At 52.0% G+C, this 15,171-nt stretch overlaps 6 protein-coding genes across 6 annotated transcripts; 2 read left to right on the top strand and 4 right to left on the bottom strand.

The window, feature by feature from the left end:
- Positions 1 to 284: 284 nt before the first annotated feature.
- T069G_05735 (WSC domain-containing protein) lies at positions 285 to 1,382 on the bottom strand (the record flags this gene model as incomplete). The annotated part of the gene is made up of 2 exons (XM_056172945.1): positions 285 to 1,113; positions 1,174 to 1,382. 2 exons carry the CDS (start codon positions 1,380 to 1,382, stop codon positions 285 to 287), a joined length of 1,038 nt encoding a protein of 345 aa, XP_056029803.1.
- A 1,032-nt stretch (positions 1,383 to 2,414) lies between these two features.
- On the top strand, positions 2,415 to 3,377 carry T069G_05734 (ribosomal protein s7e domain-containing protein; the record flags this gene model as incomplete). The annotated part of the gene is made up of 3 exons (XM_056172944.1): positions 2,415 to 2,570; positions 2,864 to 2,946; positions 3,011 to 3,377. The coding sequence occupies 3 exons, from the start codon at positions 2,415 to 2,417 to the stop codon at positions 3,375 to 3,377; spliced, it is 606 nt and encodes a 201-aa protein (XP_056029802.1).
- Positions 3,378 to 3,672: 295 nt separating this feature from the next.
- On the bottom strand, positions 3,673 to 5,414 carry T069G_05733 (dynactin p62 family domain-containing protein; the record flags this gene model as incomplete). Its single annotated transcript, XM_056172943.1, has 2 exons — positions 3,673 to 5,068; positions 5,134 to 5,414. 2 exons carry the CDS (start codon positions 5,412 to 5,414, stop codon positions 3,673 to 3,675), a joined length of 1,677 nt encoding a protein of 558 aa, XP_056029801.1.
- Positions 5,415 to 9,200: 3,786 nt separating this feature from the next.
- T069G_05732 (uncharacterized protein) lies at positions 9,201 to 11,921 on the top strand (the record flags this gene model as incomplete). Its single annotated transcript, XM_056172942.1, has 4 exons — positions 9,201 to 9,338; positions 9,429 to 10,004; positions 10,089 to 11,086; positions 11,135 to 11,921. The coding sequence occupies 4 exons, from the start codon at positions 9,201 to 9,203 to the stop codon at positions 11,919 to 11,921; spliced, it is 2,499 nt and encodes an 832-aa protein (XP_056029800.1).
- Positions 11,922 to 12,486: 565 nt separating this feature from the next.
- Positions 12,487 to 13,315, bottom strand: T069G_05731 (uncharacterized protein; the record flags this gene model as incomplete). The annotated part of the gene is made up of 3 exons (XM_056172941.1): positions 12,487 to 12,583; positions 12,638 to 12,719; positions 12,802 to 13,315. 3 exons carry the CDS (start codon positions 13,313 to 13,315, stop codon positions 12,487 to 12,489), a joined length of 693 nt encoding a protein of 230 aa, XP_056029799.1.
- An 834-nt stretch (positions 13,316 to 14,149) lies between these two features.
- Positions 14,150 to 15,013, bottom strand: T069G_05730 (uncharacterized protein; the record flags this gene model as incomplete). The annotated part of the gene is made up of 2 exons (XM_056172940.1): positions 14,150 to 14,777; positions 14,856 to 15,013. The coding sequence occupies 2 exons, from the start codon at positions 15,011 to 15,013 to the stop codon at positions 14,150 to 14,152; spliced, it is 786 nt and encodes a 261-aa protein (XP_056029798.1).
- Positions 15,014 to 15,171: the final 158 nt, after the last annotated feature.

Here is a 15,171-nt window from a genome sequence, read left to right as displayed (position 1 = left end):
AGCAGAAACTGGGAGCAGACGAGACAACACCCAACTCCCAAAATTGAGAGATCAACACTTACAGTGAACAAAGAAACAGCGCAGCACATAGGCAGTCGAATTGAATCAATTAAGTGGCAGCCCCTTTTCTACAATATCTGATATGTGACCACTGCACTTAACAACCAGTAACTGCACTAGTCGTCAATGAGCGTCCAAAATTTCCTCCAAAAAACAGTTCGTTGAGATATCTCACTATTGACCGATGTTGTCATGACAGCTCGCAAAGCTTGTCTCATAAACCTCTACATAATCATTGCCGCCAATAGGACAAATCCTCCGATGCTTGAAAGAGGAGGGATGACACCACAAGGCGAATCTGAGGCTGGAACATGAGAAGGAGCGGGAGGACTGCCTTCCGGTTTCTTGCTTGGAAATGGCCAAAGAGTGCTCTCAGAAACTACCGGCGATAGAGCTGGGCTACCAGCAGGCTGACAATTGTCTGCCGAGGTGTATCCTGCAGGAGTTTCTCCAGCGCCATGCCCATCAGAGTAAGAATCTGGCTGCGATGGCTGGCAATCTGACGAATAACCTGGTGGGTTGGAGGCGGGTGTCGCATTTGGAACTTGCTGTCTGGGATCAGAATACGTCTTGGGCTCTGGAGCGTTGCCGGGTGGTGTCAGAGGCCCTTGTGAGGGTGTGCTCAATCCTGTGTTGGCTTGAGTAGAGCATGGAGATTCTTGAGCCGCTTGGGTTGCTGGAGAGTTAGAGGTTGGGACAACCGTAGCCGCCGGATTCCCAGACGCAGGGTTTCCGAATGAGGTTGGAGCTTCTGGTGCTGGTCCTTCCGGTGTGATACGTTGAGAGGACTGCTGAGGCTCTCCAGCTGATGAAGCATCGGCAGATGAGCACGAGGTCTCTGCTGCAGCAACAGAGGACTGAATGCTTGTTGGTTGTCCGTAAACCGGACTCTGGGTCGGCGTGACTCGCGTGTAGACGTTGGCAACTACAGGGGAGTTCTCTGGACAAATGCTCCCACACATGCCACGGGTGCTGTCTCCCATGCATGGATAGTCGCATTTTGCTTCGTCGGTTGGATGAACACCGTTCGGATCATCACCACAGCGGCAGCAGCTTCAAAGACGGTTAGAATGCGATGTTACTATCAATAACTCTAACGTATACGTGACTCACTCGGGGAGAAGAGCAGCAAACTGGTGGCCTCTGCAGGCGAGTTGGCACGTCTCAGGAGTTAAAGGGCCATTTGGAAATACGACTGGCTCTCCGAAGCAGGCTGGATCAATGGAAGAGCAGCCTTGATAGGAGAACTCGCCCGTATTGTGCGTGACTTGACCGATAACACGGGCCACGCCAGCAAGAGCGAGTAGAAGAATGCCTATCATCTCTTTTGGATGAGAAGATGCGGTAGGAGGAGTGACTAGAAGTTCAACAATGCCAATAAACGTGGGAGCAGTGAGAGAACGCAGATGAATTAAAGAGTGACGGACGCAGAGTGGGACGAGAAGAGAAGGCAAAGAGAGAAGAAAAGAATTGTTGAGAATTTGGATCGATGTTAGGCATGGAGGTTCTCACTGCGGAGGAAGGAGCAAGCACCGCCTAATTTAGGGCAAGGGAATACTTGATGCTCCTTCCCATGACATAGCATATGCGTTCAGAATGACGAATATCGCCGAAAGTGACGGCTGAGGCAAGCCTATCATTGCATTATATCCGATAGGAATCACTGCTTGCGTATTCGATAGTTTACATCTAAGTGGGATTCATCGCGACTGCTTGTGCTGGTATCTTGCATGTGGATGATGGAACGTCGGAATAGTGCCATGTCATGAACAGTATCAGCGGCAGGGGAAATATTATTTGTAATAATCTCATAGAAAGAGCACAAATTGCTCGATAGAATGATATAATTAAAACGGATTTATAGGACATAATATCTTGAAGCTTCTGAGAACAGAGGGGCATCGCAAACCATATTAGCGCTAGCTTCAAGGACATACGACTATGATTGGAGGCGAATTGTACAGAGGCCAACGCATACATGCTATTGAACAAGCATTTATAATAGAAGCAATATTCCCTTAAACAAGTTCATACAGTTACATGGCTGTATCCATGTCTGCGATTGGAGATCTCAAGATCTCAGGAACCCTTTATCAGGATTGGACAGACCAGCGCTCCAGTTTGGCAGACCCACATCATTCCCACTAAAGAGGACTTCGACCCACATTTAGTCGTCGCCTCAGGCAGAAATGCCACTAGACCCCTGCAAGCGCACAACCAACGTGAGCAGAGGGCACGAAAACCCCAATTTAGCGAGCTTTTTTCCAAGTGCGCCAAAGTCAACCAAACGGGCATCTCTGCTTCGTCGTCACGATCAACTCATCCAACCCTCCCGTTGAGCATCACCAGTCAAGATGAGCGCCATTAACAAGATCGCCGCCAACAGCCCCTCGAGGCAAAACCCCTCCGAGCTTGAGCAGAACATTGCTCAGGCTCTCTTCGACCTCGAGACCAACACTGCCGACCTCAAGGTTGCCCTGCGACCTCTGCAGATCGTCTCTGCCCGTGAGGTGAGAATGACTTGAAAGCAAACCAGAAAAGAGACCGAACATCTTCGAAATCCTGTTCCCAAAGATATACAATGGCTTCAAATGCGATTGGCGTCCCTCTCTGCAGAGAGGGAGTGTGTGCGTAATATCGATTCGACAGAATGGAATTATTGACACCCTCTCCCTGTCGGAAAAAAATATTTCGAGGGACGCGCCGCATGGCCGGAGTACTATTGACTTCTGTGGAGCAGGACGGGAAGCGGTCCAAGGCGTATGTCCTGGAGCTCGCATGCTGACTTTGGGATCTTGAATAGATCGAAGTTGGCCACGGCAAGAAGGCTATTGTCATCTTTGTCCCCGTCCCTTCCCTGCAGGGCTTCCACCGTGTTCAGCAGCGGTAAGCAATTTTCCATGTCTCCAATTCAACTCATATCACAGCCGCTAATATATCCCCCCAACAGCCTGACCCGTGAGCTGGAGAAGAAGTTCTCCGACCGCCACGTCCTCATCCTGGCTTCTCGCCGCATCCTGCCCCGCCCCAAGCGCTCTGCCCGCTCCCGCAACACCCAGAAGCAGAAGCGCCCTCGTTCCCGCACTCTGACTGCTGTCCACGACGCCATCCTGGCTGATCTCACCTATCCCGTTGAGATCGTCGGCAAGCGTATCCGCACCAAGGAGGACGGCAGCAAGACCCTCAAGGTCATCCTTGACGAGAAGGAGCGTGGTGGTGTTGACTACAGACTCGACACCTACTCTGAGGTCTACCGACGATTGACTGGCCGCAACGTCAACTTCGAGTTCCCCCAGACCGGTAACGCCGAGTTCTAGACTAGTTGAAAAGAAATATTTAACTGGTGTTAAAAAATCCTTTCTCTTTTTGGGGCCATTGGGAACATAAAAATGCGTTGCTGTTTTTAAAGCATCGGTGGGTTGGTCAACATTTGGGCTTGGCGTCTGATATCAAGGTAGCTTTTGTTTAATGATATAAAGCTACTGGCATGATTTGATCAATTCACTCTCATGGCTACCTGCCTTGTCGTCTAAATGCTTGTCTTTCGTCTCTTTTGATCATCTATCTGGGGTATCTATCGCTGTAAATGTCCCACTATTCATTCGTGACTATTCATTCGTGACTGATGCGCCCAACGCCGAGCACGCACCAGTATGCCAGTTCTCGCTTCTCTCTCGTTTCCTTGTCCTTGCTCGGTGGTCCATCCATGTCGGCCTGCGTTTCAGACTCCCACTCCATGCGAACAAACATGGGGATCTCAAGCAGGTCTTCGCCCTTTTTGAGCGGGCTGGTGTCAATGCTGTCGTTGCCCTTCTTTTCTAACTGATCGATTCGCAAAGATGCCGGGATAACCTCCAGCACGATGCTCACCCAGTTGCGCCCCTTCTCCCAAATCTTGCCCACTTCGGGGCCTTCGTCTGCCTTTCGACTTCGGTCTTTTTCATCATCTTTGAGGGCATCATCCCACATGTCAGTGTTGGCGTCAACCTCAAATTGCGGACACAGCACGGTAACTCTACTGGAGAAGCGACCTGGTGTTTTAGGTGGTGAGGCCAAGGTAACCTTGATATTGTCAAAAAGAGGATTCTTAAAGGTGACAACGAAATGATACGCTTGATGTGGCTTGAGTGGTGCTTCTTCCTGGACCATGGGCCTATATGTTACCGGCACAGGTGTAGCTGTGGGATTGAGCGGCCGAATCGTGATTGTTGGTATATATGACTTGGCAACGAGGCGGATTTTGAATCTCGTAGACACCACTTTCGCCTCTGGTTTGGATATAATGTGGCGACAAGAAGGACAACGTTTTGACCGCTTGCTGCGGAGAAGATATGCAATTGGCCGAAGCTCGTCCTCGAATCGTGCAGGCTCTGTGGGCTGCTCGCTTCGCTGTTCAAGTGACGCGGTGACGCCCCATCCTCCGTCAATGAGCTTCTTTATATCTTTTGACTCGTCCAGATTCGCAATTTTGAGACCGTCGTTGGTGCCGAGTGCCTCACGCATAATATCTGCCGGTCCTTGCTGCAAACGACCCTGATGACCACGGCCAGTATATAGGGACATGATGCGAGTCAGAGCGGCAGGAGACGAGAAACCCAATCCATCATGCAACGGAAGCCCACGTATTGACGTATTGGATTCTGACAACTGTGTCTGATAAAAGGCCTTCAGGTTGGCAAATTGCAAGTCGGAATCAACTTGGTCGTCAGGCACAGGCGGTTCGTCCGGGTTGTCTTTCCGCCTATCTTTAACATCTCTTAAGGTGAGCTTGGGTTGGCCTCCGTTGTTCACTTTGGAGAGTTGATTATATATTCCGCTGGGCCGATCGAACTCAATGCCGATTTCGGTTGATGTCCAGTTGCAATATTGACAGAAGAGCGCATACGGGCCACCGGTGGGGTTTGTTTGATACTGTGTCGGGAGAAGATTCGCATCCGTGGTAGGTTGGATAGCTCCAACTTGGAGAGGGCCAATACAGACCGGACACTGATAGCAGCTTCTCGTACATCTGGCCAAGCAGTGATTAGACTTGACAATTACAAATACGTGTGATGCGAAAGGGGGGCTCATTACCTGTTGCCCTCGCTGCGCAGGTTACTGCTAGGCACCTCAAACAGGCAATTGGGGCAATAGTATGTCACCGATTCTTCTGTTACGCATCGCGGACAGCGGATTTGCTGACAGTCTTCGCAGTAGAGGAGGTATTCGAGGGGGTATAAGCTGTAGTTTGACCGCGGGGCTTTTGGATCGAATGCTTCGTTCTCCTCAGGATCTGACAGCGCACCTCCTGGACCGGAAACAGTCTGATCCGAGCAAGGGCATTGGATGTACGTGTACGGGGTCGAAGGCGACATCTTTCACGTCACATGTCTGTTGGCGCGTGCGTGGTTGGTATGAGTGAAAACACAGGTGGATATCGTCCGCTGGGTTTCATCACGAAGTCTCGGTGAGGAGCTTCTGATTCAAGGTGAGCTCGGTAAGAGAGCTCTACCTTCACGTGATGGCGACAGTTATCAGATCGCCCGAGCTTATCAACTATGTGGCTTATGTAATTGGTCTACGACTCCATGTACTCCGTACCTCGTATTTGTTCCCCGCTTTGTCTTTCACAGATGCGCCCCGGATTCTGGATGATCATCCTGGCCAAAGCTCTCACAACGGGCGATCGATATATTGGAATGACGCTTACATGAAAGCAGCAGCTCCCGGCTTGCGGGTGCATGTTGAAGCCCGGTGGTGGCGGATCTGCGGTGTCTTCTCTCAGCATCGAGACGCTACGACGATTAGCTGGCCGTTTTCGTTTGATATTTGCACCGCTTTCAAAAACACGCCAGTTTCACCAGTGCCTTAGCATGTGGATTTGTCAACCTTGAAAGCTCTTCGAAGTCTGCCTTATACCCCCGCCTCAATATATTGTGATCGCTGCAGCTGAATCTGTCAACTGTCAGCTCTTGACTTTCATCTCGTGTAAGCTGGGCGACAATTTCCGCTAGGCTTATTAGAATGAGAACCCCTTTCCATGTCATCGGCCACGCAAGCACAGTCGGTACTGGACGCAAACGCTCCGACATGTACTATGAGCAATAGAGCTAGTGCTAATGCACTTTGACAAGCTTGCTACGCAGCTAATGAAGGCAGCCTCAAAGCATTGTTTCATACGAAGCCTTAGGGTTCCGAGCTACAATGCGAGATGGCACTAACACTGTGAAGTGCGCTGTCCTCCGTTGGCCATGGTTGGGCAATTCTACTGGGCTGTGTCTTAACATGCCATACCGCCGGGTTTTGTCTTGTCGGTGAGGTCGACATGTCCTCATATGTCTCATCTCGCGAAAGGATATTCCAAAGTAGCGAGTTGCTCCTCATTCTCAAACAGAAAGCTCTACGACATTTCTCCTTTTGAGGATGTACGCGGAGATGCTGGATATTTGTCTCTGGGGGAGGCGTCACTCGCAGTGATCGCAGTACAGTACTACCGCTCTACTTTGGCCAGGCCAGGAACCAAAGAGGAGAAGCACGGGAAGCCAGAAGTAATCAGGAACAGTGGCTCGTATTTAACCTTTTCCTTCAGCTGGCTGAGTGAGCACGCAAAATCGATGTTTACGAGCGTACGTAAGGCTGACAAACGAGATCGGAAAAAGGCGATTTCGGAATCTGCACAGTCTTGATTTTACCGAGGAGGCTTGCAGGGAAGTTGTCTCTTGTTGAACGCTTAAGCGGCGCGATGCTACAGACAGTGGATACTTGAGATAAAAAGAGAATTCAAGCAAGTCGCAAAAAAAAAGCAAAACAAGGGCTAATCGCTAGCAGAATGCGACAGAGTCTCATATGCTGTGAGACCATCTGGGGAGAAGGGAGGAGGGGAACAAAGCCTTATTTTTCTCTCGTCGGCACAAATCGCATCATGCCATGCTGGTTTCGGCCAACAGTCTGCAAGGGAGTTGAGCTCTTTTTTGGGGGCCAGATGCAGGTAACGCAATAATGGAAGTCAATGATGTCCGCACGACGTCGGGCGAGCTTTGGCGCATCGGATCTGAGATGGCCGCAGCCCACAGTCCGCCAGTGCCGCCGAAGTGGAGTGAACATCGCGGATCCTTGCTCGATTACCAGGCTTGAGGGCAGAGCCCGGATGGCATGATGATACTCGTCACTTTTTTTTCGGTCCACTCCCGGACGCCTCTTGACGGGAGACGGAAGGAGATTTCACCATGCTTCGCTTCGCCGAAGAAAAAAAAGAGGCAGGATAAAATAGTTGACGACACAATGCAGCACCAGGAACACACCGCATGAATGTGGGCTAATACTCGGGCTCTGCACTTGAAGAGGAAACAAGACATGTAACAAGCAGAGCTCGCTCGGCAAGCCCGCGGACTTTTGCGCCTCTGCGATTGGATCTGGAGCTGTTGACAAGAAGCTCAGCTTGGCAATAGTCTATGCGAGAGGGAGTGACGTGGATGCATCTCCGTTGACTTTGTGAAAGCCCAGCTCACAGCAGGATCCTGGTTCAGCCATCTCTCTGCGTCGCTGGTCTTGACTGGCCGGACTCTCTGCCACAGTATGCACCGAGTGAGCACTGCGTGGCGGGACCCAGACCAAGGCAGACAGACAGATAGTATCTGGTTTCCTCGTGGTCAGACTGGCCGGTCGCGGCCTTGATATGCATCCGGAGCTTGGCCTCAGCAGCCAAGACGAGAGCATAAAGCGACTCCAATATGTGCCGAACACTTGCTTGCTGCAATGTAGCACTACCCAAGTCTACGGGCCTTCTTTTTTTTTTTTTTTTTTTTTTCTTTCCTTCACGGCTGATGCTGAGGTGGAGCGAATCATGCAAACAAGGATCGGATGCTGGGACTCGACTCTGTGCCAGCTCACCACCGCCTCGTGCTTGCTGCAGAGCCAGTGAGCGGCTGGCACACCCCTGCAAGCGATGAACGCTTGGATGAGACATGGTTGGCCATTTGCCCAAAGCAGCATGTGCTGATGAAGACGATGTCATCCCTGCTTCTGCTGCTGCTGCTGCTGCTGCTTCTGCATACATGTGCATATTCCGTGGTACCAGCCCTTGGGTATGCTCCGTGCTTCCGTGCTACGAGCTGTACAGTACGCTGCTGCTTGTCCTCGAAATGTCGAGATACGAGTGCTGATGGATGCCGCGATCACGATGAGACATCAAATGGCGAAAGCATGGATCCATATCCATGGATGTACTATTTCGCGGCGCTTGCTGCAGTGGGGTACATGCTGCCTCGGATGGGACTTTGGAGTCAATTGCATGTCCATGTTGGGTGCTGGTGCCTTGATTGATGCAATCGCTGGCCTGGTGCCGCGCTAACTGCTAGTGCCCTAGAGCAGCTAGCACCATCTCTCGGGGCTAGAATACAGGGGCCGCATCCTTGCACAATGGCCACTGGCCAAGGCATTTGCGGCGTGCTGCTAGGGGAAAAGGAAAATTGCACTGCGCCAGCTGGGGGGAGCTAGGCCAAGCTAAGAGCTGCTAAGCAATTGCCTTTTCGGCACCCGACGCAAGAGCAAGCAGCAACACGGAAACGTCGTCTCTCCTCGTTCTCCCTTTATCTTTCTGTTCCAAGTTACTTTATACTTTGCGTCTCGCCGTCCCTCTCCACTCGTCTCGGTTCGTATGAGAGGCCAGCCCTGCAACATGGTGGCTGTCTAGTGATTCATCTCATGGCTGCATTCGACTGCCAATCCTCGTGATACCGCCATCGACTCGGCGGGCGTCGAGCAAGCTTCACAAGCTCCAAGCCTTGCAGGAACCACACGCCAAGTTACACGGCCGGGGAACACGAGAGCGGGCTCACCATCACTAGCCTGTGACGTCTCGGGCTGCCCTTTTTGCCTCTGAGAGCTGGAGATCGACTCAACGTGCCTGTGATTTGCCTTTCACCTGCCGACGACTGGAGCTGGGGATGGTGTGAGGGAGTGGGAAAGAGGTTTAGACTTTTTTTTATCTGTGGATGCTTCAGCCTGCATGCTGATACTATACATATTCTATATCCAAGGTATAAACTCACACCACCATATATAACAACCTGGGGCCTGTCTCGTCCACAGCCCGCACACCAACAACCGTCCGTCTTTTGCGGGCAGCATCAACTCCACTCCCCAAGTCTTTCCCGCCTCTGATGGCCGGCCCGAGAGCACGATCAAGCAGCGTCCGCAGGGCTCGCGGCCTTTCGATTGGAGAGGATGGCAAGCCGGTGCCGCTCAAGCGTTGGGATGGTGCCAGCAAAACGTGCAGGGACTGGGACGAGCTACGAAGGGTGAGTCGCATTGGCCCAATGGAAACGCCTGTCCCTGCGCCAATGGCGTGTTAACAGCAGTCTAACCGGTGTGGCATTGTATTGCTATAGGATCCCGAAATTTGGGAGCGTAACGGCAACTGCCTTGTCCACCTTTATGCCAAGGGTGATTCAAAGCGCGGGCCGTCTTTCAAGCTGCCTTTTGCGGCTCTGCTGTTAGCGGGATGCCTTCCGCTCCTCGAAAAGTTCCTGGTACTGGAGGGTCTTGCGTCTAGGACGGCGCAGGAGATTGAGAGGTGGGATCAGCTGCATCCTAGGTCGACGGCTGAGCTGTATATTCCGGCCCCCCCTCATGCCACCGAGAAGCAGGCACAGCGCTATCATCTGGCCTTCAGAAATCTTTTTGCGTGGGTTCTAGGGAGGCCAATCGTCGGCGAAAGTCTGGGAAGCGCACTCGTCACACTCCTTCGCTCCATGCGCGAGTTCAGGTCCTCTCCGGAAAGCAACGTGGATGATTTGCTCAAGTATATGCGCCACACGCAGTACCTCGAGATGGCCGAAATACCCGTCCACGCCACCGCGGCTCTTTATCTGGCAGAGACATTTCAGCTGAATGACTTGTATAAACAGGCCTTTGCTCATTGCGTTGGCATGCATGACCGCTTGTTTTCCACTTCAGAGTACCAGGTAGGGAATAATCCTGTCGCTGTTTTTTTTTCTGATGCGTTATGTCTTTTGCGAACTTGGCACTAATTTTGTCTCATGTGACAGCTTATCAGTGCGGTATCGCGAACACTTGTCCGCAGGGCACGCTTGGAAATGAACGCAATGCTGCAGCAGACATCCAATAGACTGAGGAGCTTCCTCGACGAAGAATTATCGGAAACAAATCTGGGAATTCCAGCCGGCACCCGCGCCCACCTCGACAGGTTCCGAAGCTTTCTGCTGTCCTTTTACTCAGCCAAGTTTGGCTACTATCCTCCCAGGACATTTAGCGCAGATGTACTCAGCATAATGGCAGAGGATTTTGATGCCCTATACGAGCTTCTCGTGGATAATAGCTACACCGCATCGGACATCATACCATCAACGGCAGTCGGCGGCATCTGTACTGAGCAGCTGGTCCAGACATTCAACGAAAACAACAAATTCGAGCCCTTGCAGCATCCCCTGCCTCAGCTGCCTCAGCTTGAGGCTTCTAGTGATGGGCTCCGTCGCCTCTCAAAGTTTCCATTTGTCGAAAAGGTCATTCCCGGCCAGCGGTTAGTAACGATTACGGCTTTAATCACGGCATCCAACTGGACAGAAAAGTGTTTCAAGAACGACCTCGTACAGGCATACCGCAGATTTGAAGAGGATGCCGTTCTTTCTCCCAGCAAGGTCGACAAGAGCGAGAAGATTTCACTGCTGGAGGCTCGTAAGGTGCGATGGATCCTGGTTTATGCAGTCCACCAAGTTTTGCGCAGTGCAACACGAAAACCGGCAGAGGTGCGGGGCGAGGAGACGTCTTACCACCTCACGGTCTCGATGAATGGCACCCCTCCATGGTCATCAGCATCTCACGAGATGAAGAAACCCCTGCGGATCCAAACAGACATTGTGGCCGATGACGACCTCGTGACCCAGCGGGCCATCAAGATACAGGAAACTCCGGTGGAAAGGATAGAGATCAAGCCTGATATTGACTACTTCGCATTGACGCACAACAAGAGCCGCAATCCATCCATGTCGACCCTGTCAGACAACTCGTCTCCTGCAACCCTTTCTCGGTCAAGCTCTCTTTCCAACTGCTTGAGGCGCAATTCAACCATCCGCAGGTCGCTAAGGAAATTCAGGAGGAGCTCCATGTCGGCATCACAGCCGTCGACGCCGCCGACGCCGGCGAAGCCATTGTATCACGAGATTGTAGTACAAGGCTATGGGAACGGGACACAAGCAGTCACGGTAGAGCCAGAGGATGAGGGGCTGATGATGAAAGGCGCATTGGCGGGCCGGAGCGATTCGACGGCGTCGTCTCAATCGAACTCGAGCTCGAGCACCACTGCCTCGTCAGTGCCCGAGAGCATGAGCAGCACGATTGACACGCTTTCCACGAGCGCGCTGTCCAGTCCCACGACGCCCACGACGGATGCCGCTCTGGAGCTTGAGATGATGCTCGCCCGCTGGGGTCCACAAGACAAGGCCCCGGTAAGACTGGATCTGCCGCGTTCGGCATCAGCCAGCGCCATTTCCGGCGAACTGGGGAGCTTAGCGGCGGGGCTCCACAGCTACTCAGGAGCGGTTGACAGGAAAGAAGACGTCAAGAGAAAACGAAGAAGTTTAGAGCCCGCGCGGTCGGCGCCGGCGCCAACCGCCCTGCAACGACGCTACACGATGCTTGGAGACCTTCGACGGAAGAATTTTGGGTTTGAAGCCAAGAACATCTCCGTCCGCATTCGTGAAAACAGCATCAGCGAGGAAACGTGGACTCCCAGCCGGAGGGATTCCGATGATTGGTCCATAATGCTAGCCTTTATGGACGGGACTGAGACAGAGGCTGAAGCTAATACGAACGACGCCTGGGCACAATATTCTGATTTGGGAGGACTTACTGATATGAGTTAGCCCACATACATGCATCCATATGATTGGGAATAATGAGATGATGTGAACTTGGGCAGGGGGGGAGGGAAAAGAAGCAGGAAATGATTTCTTCAATGGTGCAAAAGCAACTTTTGGTATTTATTCTCTCTTTTGCTTTTTTTTTTTTGCTTTTCCTATGTTTGTTGCATATTTTGGTTGATACCCAGTGTCGGCTGACACGCTTACGATACCATTTTCTCTGGCTGTCATTCATTTTGTATTGGACATTCCTTTTTTTCTGTTTGCAAGTCCTGGGATATGGTACAAAATCGGGTTACAAAAGAGCGCGCATTGCCTCTTAGACTTGAAAGTTGAATATTTTTTTTTTACTACGAGAGTTATTTGAGGTGTCGATGCAAGCCGAGGTCATTTCTTCGTATTCGTCGCATTGCGGGTATACATACAGACTCATATATATACATATACATACACGTCCCTCTGTTACCAATCATGTCCCCCATTAACCGCGTTACAAGACTGAGAGCATATGCCATGTCATGCCGTGCCATGGCTAAGATGTTTTGAAACAGTGTTTTAATACATGCATTTACTCGCTCTTTGAGCGTGAGGCAGGGTCAAGGCCGCTGACAAGGTCGCTGCCGATGGACCAGATCATGTAGGTCGGGCCAACGAGCCAAGCACCGCTTTTTTAAACGAGTTAGTGGGTTTCACGAATCGATTGACGAGTTTGAACATACTTGGGGATGATCCAGAGCAGAATGAGATCTTGAAGGGGGTTGTGGCCGATGTTGTCGAAACCACTGTAGTACTCGTTTGCCCCTGTCTGCCGTTAGTTTGATTTACATCATTTTAAGTTTTTCTTTCAGTTTTTTAACGTAAGAGGTATCTCGAAAATACTTACAATACAGAACCGTCTTGCTAAGCGTCATGATAGCGGCGCTGAAGCCAATGAGAGTGGCCCTGGCACCAGCCCTCCCGCTCAAGACCTTGATTCCAGCAGAGGAGCGCTTGCCGGAGAAGAACCAGGCGGCAAAGTACCAGAGGTAAAGCAGGGTCTCGACGGCATTGAGGAAGCCCTGGGCGCTGGTGAAGCCGTTTCCGGCGTTGAAGGCCTTGAAGCCGTAGATGTGATCGACCTCGCCGTAGAGCTTGTAGGGCGCCCAGATGGGCCAGTGGAGGGAGCCGCCGGGCATGGACAGCGGGCGGAGGAGCACGTAGCCGGTGTCCCAGATGACGAGGGGCAGGGAGATGGCGAGCCAGGCGAGGGTGGCGGTTGTGGGAACGTGGGTGAAGGCGGATTTGGAGGACTTGGTGGCGGATGATTTGGAGGAGCGTTTGGCGGAGGGGGTTGCGGGGACGAAGGCGGTGGGCTCGACGCTGGCGGCGCGAGAGGAGGCGGCGCGTGTGGTGACCATTTTTGGGGGAGGTTTAATGGGTTGTTTCTTTTTGGTGGTATGGTTTTGTTTGTTTACGTGAGTATCACGAGTTTTATGAGGATGAGATGAGAAATTGGGTGGGAATTGAGGGGGAGGGGCAAAATAAGCGGCGGGTTTCCCGAGATTTAGCGTGGGGATGCCCAATTGAACAAGAACAAAAACACGACAACAAGCCCAAACGCGAGAAAGCAAAGAAAGGAAAAGAGAGAAGGATTCGGAAATTGGGTGTTTTGTGTGTGAGGTTTTGTGTGTACAAGGTGTGAGAAAGAGGACAGCGATGCAACAAGGGGCTGCGTTGGGCGAATCACAGCGAGCGGCGGGCGTTGTGCTAAAGAAAATTGGGATTGAATCGATTTGACAGCCCAACCCGAAATTGGAGGCAGGCAGATTGAGGCTAGAGCCTTATTGGGTCTCTAAATCAGTGTGTTTTTGGGTGACAAGAAGTGTGACAGTGGGTGCCGAGGCTTTAAAGATGGAATGATGGGAGGAAAAATTGCCCGATTCTTCAGCGGCCAAGTTGCTCCGGAGGCCGTGGCGCGTCGGGACAATTTTGGGACTGATGGCGGGAGAGGCTGAGTTACGCTCTGGGCGGTGCATGTGTGATTGTGATGATTTGAGATGAGATGAGATGTGTTTGAATAGAATTGAGTTTTGTTTTTAAAATATTACAATACAATACGCAATACGCTGACACGAGGATCTAGTGCGTATAGTTGAGATTCTGTCTGAGACATTGTACGAGTACGGAGTAGGTATGTACAAGTATACACGATAGGTATCATGTGATCATCATCATGCAGCATCAATCTTCAATCACCCTCCAAACGTGTCTCCCCCATTCTCCAGATACTCGCGCTCCTCGTCCGTCGTCTCCCGCCCCAGGACCCGATTCCGGTGCGGGTATCGTCCAAATCGCTTGATGATGGCCCAGTGCCTCTTCTCAAAGTTCAAGTTCAGCTGGCCGTACTCCTTGGCCGCCTCGGGGCTTGCCTGCATCACTCGCTGCGCCGCGATCCGGTACTCGTGAGCGACATCGGACTCGTCGCCGTTGACGTTGTTCTCGGGTAGCAGCAGGCTCTCGACGTCGCGGGCGAACGCCTGGTACTTTTGCACCGCCAGCTCGTGCAGGTCGACGTCCTCCGAGTGCATCAGCGGCACGTAGAACCAGCTGCGGCAGGCGAACCGCCAGCGAATCTCGGGCCAATCGTCGGGAATGCCGCGCTGAATCGCCTCCAGCGCGATATCGCGGGCCATGGCGTCGAAATAGTCGAAGACGATGGCTGAGCTCTCGCCGCGGTAGCAGTTACGCGGGATCTGGTCTAATAGAAGCACCAGGCTGAGCCAGTCGTGGGCGTCTCTGGGTTGCAGGGCGTAGATGATGTCGTGGCCTGATTTGATGCCCTGTTTGCGGATGGCTTCTAGAGTGGGAGCGAAGCGCTCACTTTATGGGAAATGACGAGTATCAAAGTCAGCTTGATATTGAAAGAAAAAATAGGGCGGTAAGATGGCAATGACTTACACGCATAGCTTGTCAAACTCTGATCCGCCAAAGAACCATCTCTTGTTCTCCTCTGTGCTGGGCATGACGAGGCCATCTGGGCCTGCCAGGTGCTCGAACCAAAACTCCCGAACGCTCAGAAGCACATCCGGCGTCAGGATGAGTGAGACGCAAGACATGGTGTCTTTTGATGGAGTTTGCCCTGTAGTAGTGTTGGTCGAGAGGTGGCGACTACAGCCTGTGAACACTCTTGAGCTCAACTGCCGCCTATAAGACCCCAGAACCGGCTGGAGTCGATTTAATACGGCTCGACTGGGCTGCACTCCTTTCGAGTATA

Source organism: Trichoderma breve, chromosome 3, assembly GCF_028502605.1.
Source record: "Trichoderma breve strain T069 chromosome 3, whole genome shotgun sequence".
NCBI classification, from domain to species: Eukaryota; Fungi; Ascomycota; class Sordariomycetes; order Hypocreales; family Hypocreaceae; genus Trichoderma; species Trichoderma breve.
This window is presented reverse-complemented; position numbering and strand designations above follow the sequence as displayed.